The following is a 23,132-nucleotide window of genomic DNA, read 5'->3' on the forward strand; positions in this document are numbered from 1 at the left end:
TCCCAAGAGTCAGGCTGCATGCGCGTCTTTGGAACCGCTCTCCTCACCACAGCCGCTTCACTGGGGAACTCCCCACTCCCACCCTAAGCCCCCAGTCCCGAGCAGTCCTACACCAGTGCCTGCGGGATGGGGGTCCTGGCAGCCCTGAGACGCCACAGCCGCGCTGTCCCTGCGGGTGCCCATCAACCTGTCTTCCCACGTGCGCGCTGCCGTGCCCCCGGGGCAAGTGGCGACGCCAGCTGTCCCTCACTCCCCCAGGACGGACTTCTGTGTCTCCCCCCTGCCTCTTTCACTCTTGTGTTAGATCAGCTGCCCGGGAGGACCCCCGAACTGTGAACACACACAAGCGCGCGCGCGCGCACCTCGCTAGCATCCTGCCTGCGGCTGCGGCTCCGCCGCCTCTGAGCTCAAAGCGCACCCGCTCCCCCTCCCATGGGTGCCCCCACGTCCGCGGTGGTCCGCTCCCACTCGGCGCCTCGGGGCGGGGGGTTTCCGGGGCCCACACACTCGCCCGCCCCCCCCTCCGTGAAAACTCATGTCCGGGCAGTCCAAGCAGGCGGTGCTTGGGGAAGGGACACAGTGCGGAGGTGTCTTGTGACGGTCAGGGCTGCCGGCAGACGCCCCTGTGCATGATCCACTTGTGGTGGTCGGGGGCGGGGAAGGGGCGGGATTGAGCCCCCTTCCCCCCTCCTCCTTACTGCGGAAAGCTGCAGAGCTAAAGGCGCTGACTTCCTATTCACCAGTCAGCAGGGAGGGATCCTCTGCTCGGCCACGTAGGCATTCTCTTCTCTCTGGAGGAAAAGGCCCCGCAGCTGTCGGAGGATAAGGCGCAGCGGCTGTCAGAGCCAACGGACATGTCGCAGCTAAGTAAGAATTTGGGTGATTCCAGTCCCCCGGCGGAGGCTCCCAAGCCTCCGGTCTATAGCCGCCCCACGGTTCTGATGCGGGCTCCGCCCGCCTCCTCCCGGGCTCCGCCGGTCCCCTGGGACCCACCTCCGATTGATTTGCAGGCTTCGCTGGCTGCTTGGCAGGCGCCGCAACCTGCCTGGGAGGGCCCGCAGGGCCAGCCGCCCGCCCCCGTGGCGGCGATGGCCCAGCCGCCAGCCCTGGGGGGCCCTCTGGTCCAGGCTCCCCCTCTGGGAGGGCCGATGGGCAAGCCCCCGACCCCCGGGGTTCTGATGATCCACCCTCCCCCTCCGGGAGCCCCGATGGCGCAGCCTCCGACCCCGGGGGTCCTGATGATGCACCCTTCGGCTCCTGGGGGCCCCCTGGCTCATCCTGCCCCTCCGGGGACCCCGATGGCACATCCTGCCCCTCCGGGGACCCCGATGGCGCATCCTGCCCCTCCGGGGACCCCGATGGCGCATCCTCCCCCTCCGGGGACCCCGATGGTGCATCCACCCCCTCCGGGGACCCCGATGGCACATCCTGCTCCTCCGGGGACACCGATGGCGCATCCTGCTGCTCCGGGGACACCGATGGCCCAGCCTCCAGCTCCAGGCGTCCTGATGGCCCAGCCGCTGACTCCAGGAGTCCTGATGGTCCAGCCTACTACTCCGGGAGCCGCGATGACCCAGCCTCCACCCCCGGCAGCCTTGATAGCACAGCCGCCGCCTCCGGGAGCCGCGCTGGCCAAGCCTCCGGGGCCCAGTGTCCTGATGATCCACCCTTCGGGGTCAAGAGCTCCCATCAGCCAGCCTGCAGCTTCGCCGGCCCCGATGGCACAGCCAGCGGCCCCGCCTGCGCAGCCCCTGGCGTCCTGGGCCCCACAGGCTCAGCCTCTGATCCTGCAAATCCAGTCCCAGGTTATAAGGGCTCCTCCGCAGGTTCCCCAGAGCCCGCAGGCCCCGCCGGCACAGCTGGCCACACCCCCGGGCTGGCAGGCCACTTCGCCCAGCTGGCAGGGCCCTGCACAGGGCTGGCAGGCCACGCCCCTGGCCTGGCAGGCCACACAGGTCACCTGGCAGGCTCCGACCATCGCCTGGCAGGCACAGCCACCCGTGCGCCAGGGTCCACCAGCCATCCGCCCAGGCCCGCCGCCCATCCGCCCGGGGCCCCCACCGGTGCGCCAGGGGCCACCCCCGATCCGCCAGGCACCGCCGCTGATCCGCCAGTCGCCACCGCCGATCCGGCCTGCCCCGCAGGTGCTGACCACCCCACCTCCGCTCTGGCAGGCCCTGCCGCCCCCGCCACCTCTGCGGCAGGCCCCTCAGGCTCGGCTGCCCACCCCACAGCTGCGGGCGGCTCCCCAGATGCGAGCTGCCCCGCAGGTCCGGGCGGCCCCGCAGGTGCGGATGGCCCCGCAGGTGCCCGTGGCCCACCAGATGCCCACGGCCCCACAGATGCCCACGGCCCCTCCGGCAACGCAGATGCCCACAGCACCTCCCGCTGGCCCGCAGGTGCCCCAGGCTGCACTTTCGGCCCAGCTGTCGGCCTCGCAGGGGGTGCACTGCCCGCCCATCATATGGCAGGCCCCCAAGGGCCAAGCCCCCATGCCGCAGGAGATGCCCACGTCGATGGAGTTCCAGGAGGTGCAGCAAGCCCAGGCGCTGGCCTGGCAGGCCCCCAAGGCCCCTGGGCACTTCTGGCAGCCCCTGCCTGCCCAGGAGGCTCAGAGGCAGGGCCCTCCTCTGGTCCAGGTAGAGCAGTCCTTTCAGGGGGTCCCGGCCTCCCAAAAGGCTCTGCAGATCCAGCTATCTGCCCAGCAGGCCCAGCCCACTGGCCCGCAAGCAGAGCTGCCCACCTTACACCTTCAGGCCCCCTGGCAGGGGGCCCCTGCCGCCTTGCAGGGCCAGCCTGGAGCCCCCTTAGCCGCGGCAAATTTTCCCGTGGGCTCTGCTAAATCCCTGATGACTCCATCAGGAGAACCCAGAGCCTCGTCCATGGACCGCAGGACCTCGTCCAAGGAGCGTAGGGCCCCTTCCAAGGAGCGCAGGGCCCCTTCCAAGGACCGTATGATCTTTGCCGCCACTTTCTGTGCCCCCAAGGTCGCGTCCGCAGCCCGCGCGCACCTGCCCACTGCCTGGAAGAACTTGCCGGCCACACCGGAGACCTACACTGCCGCCTCGAGGGGCTTTCCTGCTACCTCCCAGCTCCAGTCTGCCTTGTCGAATGCCTTCACGGGCCCGTCTGCCATTTTGGAGACCCCAAAGTCACTGCCACTCGCTCCGAAGGATCCCTTTGCCTACCTGGAGGCCCTGCCGGCCATGCCCTGGGTGCCGCAGCCCAATGCCAGCGCGCCCAGGGTGTCCAAGGCAGTGCCCACCATGCTGATGGCCACGGCGGCTGCCCCCCAGGCCATGGCCACCACCCAAGAGGCCTCGAAGACCCCCGACGAGCTGCCGCGTCGCTCCGGCAAGGCCACCCGGAAGAAGAAGCACCTGAACACCGAGGAGGACAGCGCCCGGGTGTTGGGCCTGCTTGACTGGCAGGCCCCCAGGCCCTGGGAAAGTATGAACTGGAATGACTGGCAGGTTCAAAGCCCTTTCCAGGTCCTGGGTGACTGGCAGGACCCAAACGCCGCCTACGGCCTGAGCGGCTGGGAGGGCCCTAGCACCTCCAGGGTCCTCAGTGGCTGGGAGGGGCCCGGCACGTCCTGGGCCCTGAGTGCCTGGGAGGGGCCAGGCACCGCCAGGGCCCTGGGCCTCTGGGAAAGCCTGGGCAGTCCCCAGCCTTTCATCATCTCTGAGTTCCCCGGTCTCTCTCTGGGTTTCGGGGCCTCCCAGAGTGACCCCAAGCTGGACACTCAGCCCTTGTCTCCCTTGGACGAGAGAGCCAATGCTTTGGTGCAGTTTCTCTTGGTCAAGGACCGAGCCAAGGTGCCCATCAGGCGCTCAGAGATGGTGAAATTCATCATCCGTGAATACAAAGGCGAGTGCCTGGAGATCATCAAACGTGCCAGCAATAAGCTCGAGTGTGTGTTTGGCTACCAGTTGAAGGAGATTGACCCCCAAACCCACTCTTACATCATCATCAACAAGCTGGGAGGTTATCAGGGGGAGCCGGGGCCTTCCTACCTAGACACCCCCAAGTTTGGCCTCCTGATGGTGGTCCTAAGCCTGATCTTTATGAAAGGCAATTGTGTCCGGGAGGAGCTGATCTATAATCTGCTGTACAAGCTGGGGGTGGACGTCCGGGAGACCCACGGTCTCTTCGGAAACACGAAGAAGCTCATCACGGAGGTATTTGTCAGGCAGAAGTACCTAGAGTACAGGCGAATCCCCAATACTGAGCCTGCACAATATGAGTTCCTCTGGGGCCCCCGGGCATTCCTCGAAACCAGCAAGATGCTTGTGCTGAGGTTTCTGGCCAGGCTCCATAAGAAAGATCCTCAGAGCTGGCCGTTCCAGTACTTCGAGGCCCTGGCAGAATGTGAGTCTGAAGATTGGGAGGAAGATGAGCCAGGCCCCGATGACAAAGCCGGGGGTCCCCCGAGCAGCCCTCCTCCCCCGTAATGAGGTTTAACAAATATCTCTGTCCTTTGTGTCCCCGGCCAAAAGGCCACTGACAGGGTGTGTGTATGTGTGTGTGTGTGTGTGTGGGGTGGGGGATAGACGTTTCGTTTCTGGTGTTTATGCTCCCATTCTGTACGTGTTAAGTCTGGGTTTCAACTTGGTTCCCTATCTGCCAAAGCTTTGTACATTTCACGTGGTGTTGATTTCAATCGGCTACTGTTCTCTTGAGTATTTCGGCATTTGTATTTTTAAGTGAGATCTGTGATTCTCTGTTTTGTGTTACAGTCGTTACGTTCCGGTATAATTGTTATGTTTCGGTATCAGAGCTGTGCTGGCTTTGTGAGCTAAATCGAAAAGCTACCCATCTCATTCTGGTACAGATTATGTAGTATTGAAATAGGCTGTTCTTTGAACGTGAAAATGACTCATCAGTAAAAGCTGTCTGCAGAGAAATAAATATCTATATCTATATATATAAATATACTTTCAGCATAACATGGACGTGTTCGTCTTTATTCTAAGTTCTGCTCTAGATGGCGGGAGCCGCGTCTTTGATTCTCTGAATAGACTGGAGTGTGCGGACCACTTACTACCAGGGATAGTAGGCGCCACGGGAGGGGAACTCTTGTTTCAAGGACAGACCTACATCTTCCTCACAACACAAAGATTTTTGACGGGTGGTGAGACCTCAGATTCACACGAAACCAAGAGTAAAACCTCACAGGGTTGTTGTACACATGTTCTCACACCATCTCACCCTCACCATCATCTTTCAGAGCAGGCTTTATGACTTCCGTTCTGTGGGTGTTTCCCCTCACACAGATTAACTCCATGGCTCGGGCTGGTGTCAAGTCAATAAAGTGGGAATATCAAGCAGCTCGTTTTCTTAAAGTTGTGTGGGAGAGTAGGACCACCCACCCGCAGGACCAAAGGTATGCAGGCTTCCTAATAAATTGGCCAAAGGGGCATCTGTCAGTCGTGTGTCTTGTGGCAGGTGTCCAGTACCTTGGGGGGATTTGGGTTTTATTGACACACTGATCTTGGGTTTGGACACTTTCCCTGCAAAATACCCAGACCTGTAACAGGAAACAGGAAAAAACAGCCCCCAATGGACTAGGGATCTCGCACATTGCAGGTGGTGGTGGGTACCTAGCATCAAGGAAGGCTAAAGGGGCTTCCTGGTGGTGGTGGGGATCAATCCTAACATGCAGGAGAGGTCTTCGGCCCAGGTCTGCGCCCTGGGGTGCAGGGCTTGGTGTGGGAGGGATCTCAAGGGACGAGTGAACCGTCCTGGGTGATTTGGGGAGAGATATTCACACCTACACCTTGCTGGTGGATACAAGGTTCCCTGAAGCCTCTACTCCCTTCAAGTGGGCATGGATCATCAGCGCTGCCGCCAACCCTACTGTTCTATAGGACCCCAACCTGTGGGGTTGGGGATCGGGAACCCCATCCCTACCCCCGCTTCGCTGCACAGAAGTTTGAGAGAGCAGGTCACCGGTGAGTGGAATTCGTCTGCCACCTAGTGGCTGGTCCTGGTTCTGCCGCTCCTGCAGCTGCACAGTGTACAAGGGAACGTCACACCCCAAATACCTGGGTTGTGGCTACAACTTGCTTCATAACCTCTGCCTGTAATTTTACTGCCCAAAAGTTCTCCGTCTCCTCTTACATCACAGCACAGGGTGAAACCTCCTCTGCAAGTCCAATCCACTGGCACATAGGAAAGGAGCTTCTATAGTAAGAGGTGGGCTCCCAGGATGGTGGGTCCCGGGCAGAACCCAGTCTAGCACTACCAGCCCCAGCCCAGGACATGCCTGGCTACAGTGGATCTTTGGCCAAGTTGTCCAAGTGACTGGGCTTTCCAGAAATTCTGGGGGAGTTTCTTGCAAACACGTTGGGTCAGGGAGTACAGCGCTTCTGCCCCGAATTCAATATTCAGTGATTTGGACAACAGCAAGAACCCGTGGAAGGTGGCTTTGGAGCCCCTGCTGGGAGCTGTCCCACCCAAAGAGGCTTTGCTGGGCCAGTCAAGTGCCATATGGGCCCAGCATTGTTTGTTTGTTTCCTGTATCATTGTTTCCAGTTTTCCCTGTGTGTACTGGCCCTGGAAAGTAGCACCATATGACTGGTGCCACACGTCGTAGAAAGGCACGCTTGCAACGTACAACCCTCCATGTCCCGGGTCGCATACGTGACCAGAAGCAAGCAGCATTTTCCGGTAACACCAAGAGCTTAAGAGCTGAATGGGATTAAACTGTAGTGAGACAAAGTACAATAACAATGAAACTTTAAGAATAAAGAAATTAAATTGGCCAGATATCCAGCTGAAACATTTGAGAAGACAGCCGCCATTAGGAAAGCAGAAGGCAATAAATAAAAGCCGGGGGCATGAAAATGAAGGGTTAGAAGCAATGGGAACAAATGCAAGACCCCTTTATTTGTGCACACTAAAATGTAGGTAAATGTCTAATGCAAGGATTTTTATTGTAAAACGGAGGGGAAAACCCCCCCTGTAACTAAATGGTTAAAGGTATCAAATGACAAAAAAACAAAAACAAAAACAAAAAACAAACCACAAACAAAAAAAAAACACCCCACAAAATATATAAATGGGAAATAACTTTGAAACATGTTCCACCCTAATATTTAAAGACAGAAATATTAGACCCGTGTTTCAGTTTTCATTTATTCTATGGCACAGAATAAAATAAAAGCAGAACACCAAGTGTAAATAAAGTTAGGACACTGGTGTCTTTATACACTACTGTTGAAAGTGTAAATTATTACAACTCACCCTGAAATAAATTCAGCCAACTGCATGCATCTTCAAGAGGTTTAAAAACATTAATACTATGTTTAAAAAGATTTCATTTGTTTTTAGAGAGAGGGGAAAGCGGGGGGAGAGTGGGAGAGACACATCAATGTGTGGTTGCCTCTCACAGGCCCCCTACTGGGGACCTGGCCCCGCAAGCCAGGCATGTGCCCTGACTGGGAATCAAACCTGAGACCCTTTGGTTCACAGGCCGGCACTCAATCCTCTGAGCCACACCAGCCAGGGCTAAAAACATTAATACTATTTAACTTAGAAATCCACGTGGGGCTATAGTGAATGGAAATAATCTCCAAAGTGGGTAAAGACTTCTTCCCCAAGAGAGGTACTTATGAGAATGAAGGGTATTAATTTGCATGGGTGCCCCTCCCGTATAACCATCCTAACGTAAGGTGGTCCAGGGCGTTTTCTGCTGCAAAGACCAAAGACTTCCCCAGACAGCGACTTGCACTTTGCTCCAACACAAAGTGACAATCCGCAGGTCAGAGACGTGACAATCGGCGCTTGCAAAAATGTGAAGTGGGGGCCAGGAGATGCCCGCCAAAGCCATAAAATGATCTCCACGAAGGCCATTCCCCATTAACCTAACCCTGAGGAAAGAGAAATTTATGATGTTCCTCGAAGTAACGAAATCCAGTGCCCTGCTGTGTAGGGTGTTAAGTTGCAAGCGAGTGGATGTCTTAGGGTATTTGTTTACAAGTGACGGTCTGAATTTGGGGATGACTTCACTCTAAGGGATGCTTCCTGAGAGCAGCGGCCAGCAAAGAGGAATCGCTCACGGAAGCTGCGGTGGCTGGGACCCTCTCCGGGGCACCACCTGGGCACCGGCCCACGCGCAGTTCATTGACTTGCAGAGTTTTAGACACACCCACAACTGCAGCCCGCAGGGAAATACGAGAGGCCAGGGCTCCCTCTACTGGACAGCTCCTCAAACTAGGTATTGAAAACCCACGGTGTCAACAAGGATCAAGCCCCTAACACTGGGATCTCAGACCCTTTCTCCTCCTTCTTGTCCCCAACCCAGAAAGGTCATATGGGCAAGAGAAATGATGGGCATAAGGGACCTGGCTTCTCTGGACCGAATCTCAATAACAGGAAGGCCAGAATGGATCTGCCTGTAGAAGCCAAGCCCTATTTCTCTGAATGCAAGCTATTTCTTTCTGCCCAGTGTTCCGGAGATTTGTATGGTGAATCCCGTTAAGGCATCTGTAACACGGCTAGCTCCTTGGCCCACTCTCCTAATCCCTTTAGACCTGGGAAGTGAGACTTGCTCCTTTCTGTTTAAGATAGGAAGCCTGCCCTGGCCGGGTGGCTCAGTAAGTCAGAGCATCATGCCATGCACCAAAAGGTTGTGGGTTCAATTCCCAGTCAGGGCACATACATAGGTTGTGGGTTCGATCCCCCCTTGGGGCGCTAGAGGAGGCAACTGATCCATGTTTTTCTCACACATCCACGTCTCTCTCCCTTCTCTCAAATCAATAAACACGCTTGAGTGAGGATTAAAAAAAAAAAAGGTTATGAAACCTAGGAAGAACTTTTCTTCATTACCAGCTTCCTTCTACTTCTCCACACGATGGAAATCATCCTGGAGGTCTCAGCGAGCTGTCCTACTCAGTGCACAGGAGCTTGCTCTGCAAGCTGCCAATCTATCTCCCAGGGAGACTGGCTTCCTGAGCTTTCACTTGTTGGGATGGAGTGAATTCGGCTTGCCAGCCGTGGTTCAGAGAGGGGTTGGTGGCACCTAGTCAACCAGCGATAAGGCAGAAGCACTTCCTAGACCTGGCAGGCTTCCTGCAGCACGTTCTACGGTGGCTCCGAATCCCACCCCGGAAACAGCTAGTGGGGGCTACCAAGCAATTGGATGGTTGGCACTTTTTTTTTTTAACTTCTGTGAGACATCCTTAAAAACATTTTGCTTTGAAATAATTAAAAGATCCACAGGGACTGTCACACAGCAAAAGTTTTAAATTTGGATGGGGTTTGATTGACTGAGTTCTTTCTTTTGTGGGCCACGCTCTTGGCTTTACATCTAAAGATTGTACAGGGTGATTGCACGCACCCTTCCTCTGGTTTCTTCCGGTGTCTACAATATCCTTTTTTTACTTTAAATAACTTATTTTTCAATTACACCTGAGATACAACTTTATATTAGTTTCAAGTGTACAACCCAGGGATTAGGCATTTATAAAACTTACAAAGTGTTCCCTCCAGTGAGTCTAGTACCCGCCTGGCACCATACGTAATTATTACAGTATGATTCACTGTGTTCTCTATGCTGTGCTTTACATCCCTATTGTGTTACCGCCACTTGGTACCTGTTAATCCCTTCACCTTCTCCATCCAGTCTCCCCAAATCCCTTCCACCTGGCAACCGTCAAAACGTCCTATGTATCTATGAGTCTGCTTCTGTTCTACTTTGGTCGTTTATTTTTTTAGGTCTATTTTGTATGGTGTAAGTACTGCTGCCCCGGCTTCTTTGTTTCCATGTTCGTGAAATGCCTTTTTCCACCCTTTACTTCCAGTCTGTGTTTTTTTACTTAAAGGGGGGGGCTCTTGTAGACAGCACACGTAAGGGTCTTGTTCTGTTGCCCATTCAGCCTCCAAATGTCTTTTGATGGGAGCATTGAGTCTATCTGCATTTAACATAATTGTTGGCAGATATATAAATAGATATTTATTGCTATTTTATTCATTTTTTACCTCTCTTCATCTTCTTAAAGAAGACTCTTTAACATTTCTTGTATACTGGTTTGGTTTGGTGGTCATGAGCTCCTTTAGCTTTTTCTTATCTGGGAAGCTCTTTATCTGTCCTTAAATTCTAAATGATAGCCTTGCTGAATAATCTTGGGTGTAGGTCCCTGCTTTTTTTTTTATCATGTATCATTTTGAGTATTTCTCACCACTCTCTCCTGGCCTGCAAAGTTTCTGTTGAGAAATCAGCTGATAGTCTTATAGGAGTTCCCTTGTAGGTAACTGTCTTTCTCTTGCTGTTTTTAAGATTCTTTGTCTTCAACCTTTGGCATTTTAATTATGATGTGTCTTGGTGTGGGCCTCTTTGGGTTCATCTTGTTTGGGACTCCCTACATTTCATGGACCTCCATGCCTATTTCCTTCACCACATTAAGGGAGTTTCCCATCATTATTTTTTCAAATAGATTTCCAATTCCTTGCTCTCTCCCTCCTCCGGCACCCCATGATGCAAATGTTGGTATACTTAAAGTTGTCCCGGAGCCTCCTTATATGGTCCTCATTTTTAAAATACTTTTTGCTGTTCTGATTGGGTGTTTTTTGCTTCCTTATATTCCAAACCTCTAATTTCACCCTCTGCTTTATCAACTCCACTGTTGTTTCCCGGTATTCTCCATTTCTGACCTGTTCTTTTTTTAATGTTTCCTATCTCTTTGTTGAAGTTCTCACTGAGCTTATCTGCTCTTCTCCTAAGTTCACTGAGCATCCTTATAACCAGTGTTTTGACCTCTGCATCTGATATGTTGCTTATCTCCTTTTTGCTTAGTTCTTGTCGAGTTTTCTGTTTTTTCTGTTCTTTCATCTGCGACATTTCTTCGTCTCCCCATTTTGGCTACCTCCCTGTACCCTGCCTGGGGCCACTCAGCATGGGCTACAAAGCGTTCTGTAGGTGGCGGCTGCTTGTGCTGGGCTTGCAAGTGCCCAGAAGAGGCCAAGCTGGGAACCACGACTGGCTGCTGATAGTGCAGGGCCTGGGGCCACTTAGTTAGAGGTACAGGACATGCTGAGTCCAGATGCTGCTTGTTTGAGGGATTTTAGGAAATTCCAAGGCATGGGCCAAGGCAGGCTGGGTTGTACTTACATTTTGAAATTATTTTTAATTCATTTTTAGAGATAGACAAAGGGGTGGGGAAGAGAGATTTGCTGTTCCACTTATTTGTGCATTCACTGGTTGATTCTTGTATGGGCCCACAACCTTGGCGTATCAGGACAATGCTTCCACCAACTGAGGACCCGGCCAGGGCAGTGTATGTTTACTTCTTGAAGAAATTACTGAGGTATTTTCCAGAGTGACTTAACATTTTACATTTCCCCCAGCAATATATGAGAGACCCAGTTCCTCCACATCTTCACCAGCAACTGGTCTTATCCCCTAAAATGATTGGTCCTAAAAGGTATGTAGTGATATCTCATTATGGTCTTAATTTGCATTTCCCTAATGGCTAGAGTTGAACATTTTTCCATGTATTTTTTGGTCATTTGTATGTCTGTTCATCTTTGCCTTTTTTCTAACTGATCTTTTTGTTTGTTTCATAATATGGGGCTTTTAGAATTTTTTATGTAATCTGCATTTCAGTCGTCATTAGATATGTGGCTTGCAAGTATTTTCTCTGTCTGGGGTTTGGATTTTCATCATTTTTAACAGGGCCTTTCACATAGAAAAAGTTTTAAATTTTGATGAAATTGAATGTATTATTTTTTTTATGGCTCATGCTGTTAATTTCATATCTAAATATCCTCCAAAGATTTTTGGGTTTTTTTAAAGATTTTATTTATTTTTAGAGAGGCGAAGGGAGGGAGAAAGAAAGGCATAGAAACATCAATGTGTGGTTGCCTCTTGCGTGCTTCCTACTGGGGACCTGGCCTGCAACCCAAAGCCACACCGGCCAAGGCAGATTTTTCTTTATTTTTTATTATCATATTTAATCCTCACCTAAGGATATGTCTCCTTATTTTTGGAGAACGAGGAAGATGGGGGAAGAGGGAGAGACATCAGTGGGTTGCCTCCCAAATGCACCCCAACCAGGGATCAAACCCATGACATCTTGGTGTGTGAGACAACGCACCCACCAACTGAGCCATCCAGCCACGGCTTCTCCTAAAAGTTTGGCAGCTTTTTAGTGCTTCTGTATTTTATACTTAAACATATAATCCATCTTGTGCTGATGTATAAAGTGGAGGTTCATTTCCCCCCCCCCCCATACTCTGGCACCTTCATAAAAAGTCAGAGGGCTGTGCTTGTGAGGCCTATTTCTCAGTTCTCTGCCTCACTGATGTACACGCATCTCTCTCTCCATCAATTCCACACCATCTTTATTACCGTGGCTACACACCGTGTCTTCAAATCAAGCACAGCGACCCTCCCTACGTCAGTTCTTCCTTCCCAAATTACTTTGAGCTGCGCCAGATCCTTTGACACTCCATTCAAATTTTTAGATAAGCTTGTCTATATCCATTGCTGGGACTTTTATAGGAATGTACCTAAACCTGTATATCAAGGTGGAGAGAACTGACATTTTTACTGTGTTGGGTCTCCCAATCCATAAACACAGCATATCTCTTGATTTATTTGGATATTTAAAAAATTTATTTCACCACCATTTTTCGGTGTATAAGTCATAAGTATTTCATTCTTTTTGAGTGACTGTAAATTGTATTACACATTGAATTCCTGTTGCCACCTGCTCACTGCTAGTATGCAGAAATGCAACTGAATTCTGTATGTTGATCTTGCAGCCCGAAACCTTGCTGAACTCACATGTTAGTTCTAGGAGTTTGTAATGCCTTAGGACGTTCTACATTGTTGTCACCGGCAAACACAGACCGTTTTATTCCCTCCTTTCCTATCTGCATGCCTTTTGTTTTCTTTTATCACTTTTTTTTTTTGTGCTGACCTTCAAGCAGTATGTTGGAGTGGAGCGGTGAGAGCAGACAGTGCTGCTTCCTTTGGACGTTTTCAGGGAAAACATCTACTCTTTCAGTGTTAAAGAGTAATGTCCATTGTAGGTTACCTGATGACTTCACAAGTTGAGGCTGTTCTTGTTTGTTTTTTTAATTACTGTAGATTTATTGGGGTGACATCGGTTAATAAAATTATATAGGTTTCAAGTGTACAGTTCTGACATATCATCTGTATGTTGCAATGTGTGTTTACCACCTGAAAAAAAATCTCCTTCCATTTTTTTTTTTTTTTTTAGATTTTTAAACATCACGAACAGGTGTTTCATTCTGTTAAATGTTTTTTTCTGCACTGGTTGCTATAATCATGTGATTTTCCCCTTTTTAACCCATTAATATGATGGATTCCATTAGTTTTGAGTATTAAAAAGCCTTACGTTCCTTCAATAAACCTCATTTTTCATTTTACATATAGATAATTGTTAAATTATATTCACTAATATTTCAGGAATTTTGCACCCACACTCCTGAGGGGTGCTGGTCTGTAGTTTTCCATTCTTGCCTGATTTTGGTATCAGGGTATTGGTAATTTCATGAAATGGCTCTTCCTCTTCTACCTTCTGGAAGAGACTGATGCAAAACTGGTGTTAATTTCTTTACATATTTGGTAGAATCCTCCAGGGAAACCATTGATTTTTCAAGCAACTATTTTCTAAAGCAGTTCTGCTCCAAGACTGACGGGTTTCCTCCGCACGTTAAGCGTAACATGTAGTGGAGCCTGCAAAGGGAAGAGGCCAGCCTGTCCCTTCGTAGGACGACACGAGAATGGGTGTCTTTGGCCCTTCTGTAGCACAGCCCAGGTCCGGCACCAGCCCCTCGCTCATGGCTCCAGACAGAGCCCTGACTGGGCTCGGCCAGCGATTTGCGGCTGAAATCTCAGCCTATCATCTGGCCTCAGTCTCTGGTCTAATCCTACGTTTACCCACTGTGTGGCTCGCCCCTTTAGGAATTTCTGCCGTGAAAAACAAAGACACCAGCAGAGTTCTTCTTACACAGAAGAGTTGAAACTGTTAAGGATTCAATCAGAAGCCAAAGCAGATCAGACGCAGTATGGAGAGGCGTAAGTTCCACGGTCCGAGACTCAGCCACGGCATTCCACCAGCTGCGACCTATTTTGGGGGGTTTCTGGGCAGTGAGGAGGCTGGTGGTGCAAGTTTTCAACTTCATGCCTCATGCATTTCCCCAGGTGTGTGTTTCTGCAGAAGTGTGTGGCAAGAGGGAAACCAGGACTTCATTTACTTCACTTACCAGTGAGTTTACAGAGGGGGATAAACAGCAACAGTGGGTAAGCAAAGCTTATTTTCAGGTGAGCTGTCAGTCAAGAGTCCCTAGTTTCTGCCGATGGGATGGCCAGGTACCATTAGGGAAGAGGGGTGTCCATTAGCGTGTACATGGTTCCGGGCGATTACAACAAAAGAGTGAAGACACAGGTAGTTTCTATTATCACAGAGGGAATTCTAATAAAGAGAGATGAATAAAAAGCAAACATAAAGAAATGAGGCCCTGGCTGGTGTGGCTCAGTGGCCTGAGGGCCAGACTGGGAACTAAAGGGTCGGCAGTTCGATTCCCACTCAGGGCACATGCCTGGTTTGCAGGCCAGGTCCCCAGGAGGGGGCGTGCGAGAGGCAACCACACACTGGTGTTTCTCATCCTTTTTCTCCCCACCTTCTGCTCTCTAAAATAAATAAATAAAATCTTTTAAAGAAAGAAAGAAATGAGGACATGACAGTTAAAACCACACTGAGGTATCACCTCATACCTGGCAGAACGGCTACTATCAATAAATCCACAGTCAAGTGCTGGTGAGGACGCGGAGAAAAGGGAACCCTCGTGCACTGTTGGCGGGAACACAGGCTGCTGCAGCCACTGTGGGAATCAGTACGGAGTTACCTCAAAAAATTAAAAAATGGAACTGCCTTTTGACCCAGTGATCCCATTTCTGGGAATCTATCCTAAGAATCCTGAATCACCAATCAGAAAAAAGATATGCACCCCTATGTTCTTAGCAGTGTTCTTTCCAACAGCCAAATGCTGGAAACAGCCCAAGTGCCCTTCAGTAGACGAGTGGATAAAGAAGCCGTGGTACATGTGCATGGTGGAATACTATGCAGCTGTGAAAAAGAGTGAAATATTTGCGTTTGCAGGAGCGTGGATGTCCTCAGAGGGTATTGAAAGTGGAATAAATCAGACTAAGAAAGACGAATGATTTTCATATGATTACCATATGATTTCACTTACACGTGGAATCTAACGAGCAAAATAAGCAAACAAAGCAGACTCATGGATTCATTGAACAGACTGATGGTGGCCGAAGGGAGTGTGGGGTATTGAAAGACTGGGAGAAAAAAGGGGATGGGATTAGAAGTATAGTCACAAAACAGTCACAGGGAAAAGTCAGTAATATTGTAATAACTGTATGGTATCAGGTGGGTACTGGAAATATCAGAAGAAACTCTTTGTAAATTATGATTGCTTAACCACTATGCTGTACACCTGAAAATAACATAAAATAATATTAAATGTAAACTTTAATTGAAAATAAATGAGGAAACGTCCGTAGCAATAGTACTGTATTAAAACAAACTAATGTAAACTAATACAGAGTAAAAGGGGCTGTGTAGCTAGTGCAGGGGTGTCAAACTCATTTTCACCGGGAGCCACATCAGCCTCACGGGTGCCTTCAAAGGGCCGAAATAATTTTAGGACTGTATAAATGTAACTAACTACTCCTTAACTGTTAAGGAGCTGAAATTACACTCGGCCGTTTGAAGGCAACCACGAGGCTGATGTGGCCCCCGGTGAAAATGAGTTTGACACCCCTGAGCTAGTGTGTTCAAAGGACTGTGTGAAAAGTTAATATTTAGGCCAGTATTTTAAAGACATAATGAGTCAGCCCACGTAAAAGTCTGGGGGAAGAACCGTCGAAGCAGAGAAATTAGCCAATGCCAGGGTCGTAAGGACTGGGTACAGAAACTGAAGTGTGTCAGGGCTGAACAGACTGAGGTGACGTGGCAGATGCCAAACCCAGAGAGAAAATCATGCCGAGTTTCAATCTACCGGATACCCTTTCTGGTGAGTTTAACCCATGCTCACACGGTCTGCCTGAAACAGTGATGGCTGTAGTCTCTCAGGTTTTTGTTTCTGTAACTGCATTATCCTGCCTCCCATTTCTAAGTGCATAATTGAAACAGAGCTGGCACCCACAGAGAGTGTCTGGGGTCAAACCTTTAGAGAAAGTATTTTACATTTGATGAATTGAGGCCATCATTGTTGCTAAAACTGCAAGTGTGTGTATGTGTGTGTGAGAGAGAAGGCATTGGGAATGGAGAGTATTATCTTGTAAATCAGACATAACTGGTCTTTAGTTTTACTAACAGCAGCAGGAAGATTTTGATCAGGTACACTGGTGCAATCGGATTACCTCCTGAAGGGGATGAAATTACATCTACTTTGCCATCCACCCTAATTCTCTCACTCCAAGAGCTCCTTTTATCATGCAGGAAACCCTGGGGCTTACAGATCACCGATTGGGGCAGGTCAGCATTGCAGGGAGGCCTCCGAGTGACCCAGGGCTCAGAAAAGATGCGAACACTCCCTTAGCATGCTAAGACCATGCGCACTGAGCTGGGCTGGCTCTGACGCCCGACTCTCAGAGAGAAAACCAGGTCTGGCTTAGGAAGGAGACCCTTTCCTCTGCTACCCGTGGGGTGAGAATATACCATATTTTTCGGACCATGAGATGCACCTAGGTTTTAGAGGTGGAAGATAGGAAAAAAACTTGAAGCAAAAAATGTGGTAAAATATTTAATAACATAAATAACATAATATTTCACCAATGTAAATATAGGCTACATCTGGACTACACGATGCACCCCCATTTTCCTCCAAAATCTGGGGAGGGGGGAGTGCACCGAAAAAATATGTTATCTTCCATTTTCCCCGCAGAAACAACAGGTAATGAACACAGCTTTTCTTTTTTTAAAAAAAGATTTTATTTATTTATTTTTAGAGAGAGGGGAAAGGGAGGGAGAGAAACATCCATGTGTGGTTGCCTCTCAGGCGCCCCCTACTGGGGACCTGGCCCGAAACCCAGGCATGTGCCCTGACTGGGAGTCGAACCAGCGACCTTCTGGTTCGAAGGCTGACACTCCATCCACTGAGCTACACCAGCCAGGGCTCACCTTTTCTTGAGGTCATTTTAAGAGAAGTCTGCAGAGGAGGAGGAAGAAGTAACCGTTGAGAGTGGAGAGCAACCAGAGAGTGTGGGGTTCTGAAAGCCAAAGGAGGGAATTCGTCCCTGCGGGGGATGGGATCAGACGTGTCCCACGCCGAGGTGGCAGCGTAAGATGGGGCAGAGAATGCAGCACGGGATCTATTCACGTGGACTTGGCAATAAGAGCAGCTCAATGGAATGGAGGCTGTGAATGCAGAGTGGAGCGTCTTTAAGAGAGAACAGGAAGGCCCTGACTGGCACGGCTCAGTGGGTTGGGCATCGTCCGCAAAGCCAAAGGTCAGTGGTCTGACTGCACAGGACTGGGTTGCAGGTCCAGCCCCAGCTTGACAACTGATCCGTGTTCCTCTCCCTCTTCTTCCCCCTCCCTTCCCACATCTCTAAAACAAAGAAACAAACAATCTTTGGGAAAAGAAATAAGAGAGAACAGGAGTTGAATCCGAGACAGTGAGTGGGCAGAGACAATATTTTGAAGAGCTGGGCCTCCAAGAGAATCAAGGAAACAGGGCAACTGCTGGTAGAAGTATGAACGGGGGTTTTCCCTTGTGATGGATATATGACGTGTACATGATAATACGTGTGGCAGATGAATGATGTGTGGAAAGAGGGACTGCTGGAGGGTCTCAGTGGATGGGGTGGGGTCCGAATCACTGCTGCCGAGACTGGCAATGAAATGAGGAGTCTTACAGTTCACCTACGGCATCGACAGGAGCCCTGAACCCTCCCTTACAACCAAATTGTTGGTGACTTAGTAATAAATGCTTTAAAAGTTCCTGCAATACACGAGATCCCTTCACGTTCTCCTATTCGGTTTGTCTGTGTACTTATACGGGGGGCAGGGGGAAGCAGGTTTACAGTTGTTCATATGAGAAATACACTAATTAACAAATAATACGGATAAAACGAATGTGGTGCATTCACACAATGGAATACTACTCAGCCGTTAAAAAGAAGCATGGCTGGACCTGGAGAACATTGTACTAAGTGCAATAAGCCAGTCAGAGAAAGACAAATACCGTATGGTCTCACTTTTATGTGGAACCTAACGAACAAAATAAAACCAGAGGCACAGATGCAGGGAGCAGACGGACAGATCTCACAAGGCAGGGGTGTGGGAGGGACTGGAAGACATTAACCAAAGAACGCATCTGCATGACCCATTTACACAGAACAGTGAGGTAATGGCTGGGGCAGGGGGTCGGAATCTGGGTGGAGGAGGGCAAAGGGGATGAGAATGGGGGGCATCTGTAATAGTGTCAACAAATAAATAACAACAAAAATGAACTCCCCTTTGCACACTTACAACTATAAACCCAGTTTGCTGGCCCCTGGAGTTACACTGGAGCCCTAGTCTGCCTTCTGCCATGGCTTTATTTCATTAGGAGACACCTTTTAGGAGGGTGACCTTATTCTTCATCACCACGGCCTCATCCCACACCACGGGGACCTTTCACCCTGTTTTCTGCTGGTCTGTTTTGTTAGTGGTGGCGCCCTTGGTTAGGGGCGCCTGGGGCGCTCGCCTGCACCTACAGTGTAGTACTTGCGGCAGCCACCGCCAACATTTTCCTGACTGGAGCCAATGTTGTGGATGAACCGGCCCCTACAGTTCTTTTTTAAATTGTTGACACAATTACAGATGTCCCCCATTGCCCCCCCTTTCCCTGCCTCCACCTAGCTCCCCAGTTACCCTCCCCCAGCCATCACCACACTGCTGCCTGTGTCTGTGGCTCATGTGTATATGTTCTTTGCTCATCCTTCACCTTTCACCCATTCCCCCCGCCCCGACATCTGCTCCATGTGTCCGTGCCTCTGTTCCTATTCTGTTCATCTGTTTGTTTCGTTCATCAGACTCCACAAAAAAAGCGAGATCATGTGGTATTTGTCTTTCTCTGACTGGCTTATTTTACTTAGCCTAATAACCTCCAGGTCCATTTGTGCTGTAACAAAAGGTAAGATTTCCTTCTTTTTCACGGCAGTGTACTATTCCATTGCGTAAATGTAACCACAGCTTTTTTATCCACTCACCCACTGATGAGCACTGGGGCTGTGTCCAGATCTTGGCTATTATAAATAATGCTGCTGTGAAAATAGGGAGTTGCCAATAATACATCTGATAAGGGGTTAATTTCCAAAATAGATAAAGAACTTCTACAATTCAACACCAGAATGACAAGCAACTCAATTAAAAAATGGACCGGGGACCTGAATAGACACCTTGCCAAAGAGGACATACAGATGGTCAATAGACATATGAAAAGATGCTCAACATCGCTCAGCATCAGAGATGCAAATTAACACCACACTGAGATATCACCTCCCACCTGTGAGAACGGCCACCATCAATAAATACACAAATAACAAGTGCTGGTGAGGATGTGGAGAAAGGGGAACCCTTGTGTGCTGTTGGTGGGAATGCAGACTGGTGCAGCCACTGTGGGAACACAGTATGGAGTTTCTACAAAAAATTAAAAATGGAACTGCCTTTTGACCCAGCAATCCCACTTCTGGGAGTTTATCGTAAGAATCCCAAAACCCAAATCCAAATCCCTCTGGTTTTGAATGCATGGTCTGGCCAGCCACAGTGGGGAGATTAACACCTTCCTACAGACAGGAGGGGAGGTGCTCGGTCTGACAGTCCCTTTGCGAAGGGTGTGTTCGCCCCTTTGGAGCCCTAGGTCTCTTTGAAGTCTCCCTATAACACTGACCTGCCCCACTCAATGATCTCTAAGCCCCAGGGTTTCCAGCAAGATGACAGGAGCTCTGGGAGGTGGGAGAAATTGGACGGAGGGCAAAGGAGATGTCTGCAAGCAAGCAACAGGTGCATCCCGCAACATAATATCCACCGTGTTATTCAAACCTAGTCTATCCTTACTGCTCTTTGAAATCAGTGAGTGTACAAGATGGATGAAAAATATCTACTGCCTTGTGTAACAGGGGAAATCCTGCATTTCCCCTATTAATTCTGTCACTTTGCTTTTGTATTTGCTGAAGGTACGTAATTACATGAATACAAATTTAAAATGAGTTTAACTTCCTAAGGCATTCAACTTTTCTCTACTAACACCTTTGTCTTAAAGTTGCTTGATGTAAACAAATCTAGAAAATCTTTCGTTTTTTGTTGTGTTTAATTTCCAATACTACTGCTAACTTTCTATTTTTCTTGTACATACTATATCCATTTTCTCTCTTGCCTCCTTATAAATTTATGTTTATTTTCATTTTCCCACTTTTTAATTACTACTTTTCAAAACACATCATGTTTGGAGAGGCTCAGCAGGATATAGAATGTGGCATACAAAACGTGTGCATCCGCATTACAGGCTGGATTAACGGCAGGCAGTACCACGCCCTGCCTGCAGACCAGTGTCTCCATCAGTGGGGCCCCCGAGAGTCAGCGCTGTTGCCATAGTGATAGCGGGTGAGTCAGCACTGTTGCCATAGTGATAGCGGGAGAGTCAGCGCTGCTGTCATGGTGATAGCGGCCGCGAGGCCCTACTGAGCCCTTACAATGGCAACCCGCGGCCTGTGGATGGCACCATTGAAACGTTTATCAGCACTGGAGTCTCATCAATCACATCTTTGCATCTTTTCTTCACATAACCCACACTCATAAAGGAACCAAATGTACTCACCGCCGACATTGAATTTTTAGTTCTGCATTTATTTTATTTTACATACACACATATATACACATACATATTCTGTGCGTATGTGTATTTATGTACGTATATATTGTATGTTGACATACTCTTTCACATGCAAATGATGTGTCAAGAGACTTTTATGCACATGTAGGTCAAAATCACCAAAGATAATTATGAGTATAAGCGAAGACACTGTGTATAATTAATACTGCCTTTATATACAAGTGATAGAATTCTACAGATGTCTGCCCATTTAACTCCTACTTACCCCTAGTTTCCAGGCCAGCCCCTGCAGGTTTCTTCATGCTTTTTTGTTTCTTTTTAAATGTTATTTCATAATATCCCACTACATGTCTGTTATTTTTTAACCAGTTGCCTCCTGAATTTTTTATACATTTTTAACCTTTTACTGTTTTAACAAAGGATGCAATTAATATCCTTGTGCTTGAGTGATTACCTGCGTAGAGTATACCTGTAAGTCACACTTAGATAAATAGAGGGCTGGACAAGGAGTATGTACAGGCGTATTCATGATTCTGATTGGCATTATCAGAATTTCCTCTAGGGCCCTGGCTGGGTGGCTCCGTGGATCGAGTGCCGGCCTGTGAAGCCAAGAGTTGCTGGTTCCATTCCCAGTCAGGGCACGTGCCTGGGTTGCAGGCCAGGCCCCCAGTTGGGGGGTGCTCAAGAGCAACCACACATTGATGTTTCTCTCTCTCTCCTTCCCCTCTCTCTAAAAATAAAGAAATAAAGTATTTAAAATTGTTTTCCTCTAGGGAAAATACCAATGACACAACTACAAGCGGTATTTGAGCGTGCCGATTTCCCCAACTCTCACGGGGGTGTGCTTTCAAATGGGTGGGTCTTTGACAAGTTCAAAGGAAAAGACTGAATGAAATGCAGCGTCGTTTTAACAAGCTGTGCTCTGTTAGTGATGGTTGACAACTTCTGTCTTTAATGAAAGCCATTTGCATTTTATTTTCTGTGAGGGGTGTATTCTTACTATATGTCAATTTCACTGCGAAGTTGTTGGTCTTTTGTTTTATTGGATCACATTAAAAATACGAAAATAAGCGCCTGTCCTATTTTATGAATTTTTGGGTTTTTTTGCACCTGGACACTTTTCCAATTTTGCTCACGTCGATTTTGTTCCACGAATTTATAAGGCAGTGCAGTGGTTGAAAGGAGGGCCCTGGGGTCAGGGGGCACCACCCTTGTCGCCATGGGGACAGCTCCTCACCTGCCTGTGCCCGGGTTCTCACCTCTCAGGGCAGTGGAAGGGACTAAGGGAGGTAACACGGGCTGGAACAGAACCAGCTCCACATAGCTGCTACAGTTACGCTCAAAATTTCCTTTAAGACACAGAAAGGCATTTTTGACTGGATGACTTTAAATGAAAAATTTATCCTATGTCGTTTCTGCACGTTTTTGGTTTCCTGTTTACATCTGATGTCTCAGTGCATGTGGAATTCGTACGGCGTGCAGTTGGACATGCAGATCCCCAGTGGCAGTTTTCAAGGTGACTCCTGACTTTACCCAGCGTGTTTTATTGAACAGCCCCTTATCTCTGCTATAATCTTTATCATAAACTCAGTTCCCATGTGCACCTGTGTCCATTTACAGGCCTTGTTATGCACATTTTTGATCTCTCGGGTCAAGTGCCAGTACCTCACTCTCCATATTGCTGGCACATGATGCTATGTCTTTAGATCTTGCAGGGTTCAAGGATGGATTATTTTTCCATTCTAAAATACTCAGGCTCCACTGGCTTTTTCATGTGAGTTTTCACAACACTTTTATTTATTTGTTTGTTTCTATTGGCTACACGTGATCTAGTTTTACTTGTCTCAGGCTGTTCGGGCTGCTCTTGACAGAACACCACCAACTGGGGGCTTCCACAACACACTTTCACTTCTCACAGTTTGGAAGGCGGGGCCAGGGGACCACCATCTAGCTGTGTCCTCAAGTGGTGAAGGCAGAGGGGGCGTCTCTCTCGTCTCTTCTCATCAGGGCACTAATCCCAGTCATGAGCACACCCCTCACATGACCAAATGACCTCCTAAAGGTCCCACCTCCAGGCCCCATGACACGGGGGATTAGAGATCCTTCAACATATGAATCTGGGGAGGGGGATACAAACAGTTAGTACATGGGATTCTACCCCAACCCTAAAAATTCTCACATGCAAAATACACTCATTCTCTCCAACAGCTCCCAAAGTCTTTAACTCTTCCCACCATCAGCTCCGATGTCTCAAGTCCAAATAG

The 23,132-nt window shown here is 49.1% G+C and overlaps 1 protein-coding gene across 1 annotated transcript; it reads left to right on the forward strand.

Moving 5' to 3' along the window:
* Positions 1 to 784: 784 nt before the first annotated feature.
* Positions 785 to 4,907, forward strand: MAGEL2 (MAGE family member L2). The gene is made up of 2 exons (XM_053913176.1): positions 785 to 2,270; positions 2,343 to 4,907. The coding sequence occupies exons 1-2, from the start codon at positions 855 to 857 to the stop codon at positions 4,452 to 4,454; spliced, it is 3,528 nt and encodes a 1,175-aa protein (XP_053769151.1). The 5' UTR covers positions 785 to 854; the 3' UTR covers positions 4,455 to 4,907.
* Positions 4,908 to 23,132: the final 18,225 nt, after the last annotated feature.

This window comes from Desmodus rotundus, chromosome 10 (assembly GCF_022682495.2).
Source record: "Desmodus rotundus isolate HL8 chromosome 10, HLdesRot8A.1, whole genome shotgun sequence".
In the NCBI taxonomy this organism is placed as follows: domain Eukaryota; kingdom Metazoa; phylum Chordata; class Mammalia; order Chiroptera; family Phyllostomidae; genus Desmodus; species Desmodus rotundus.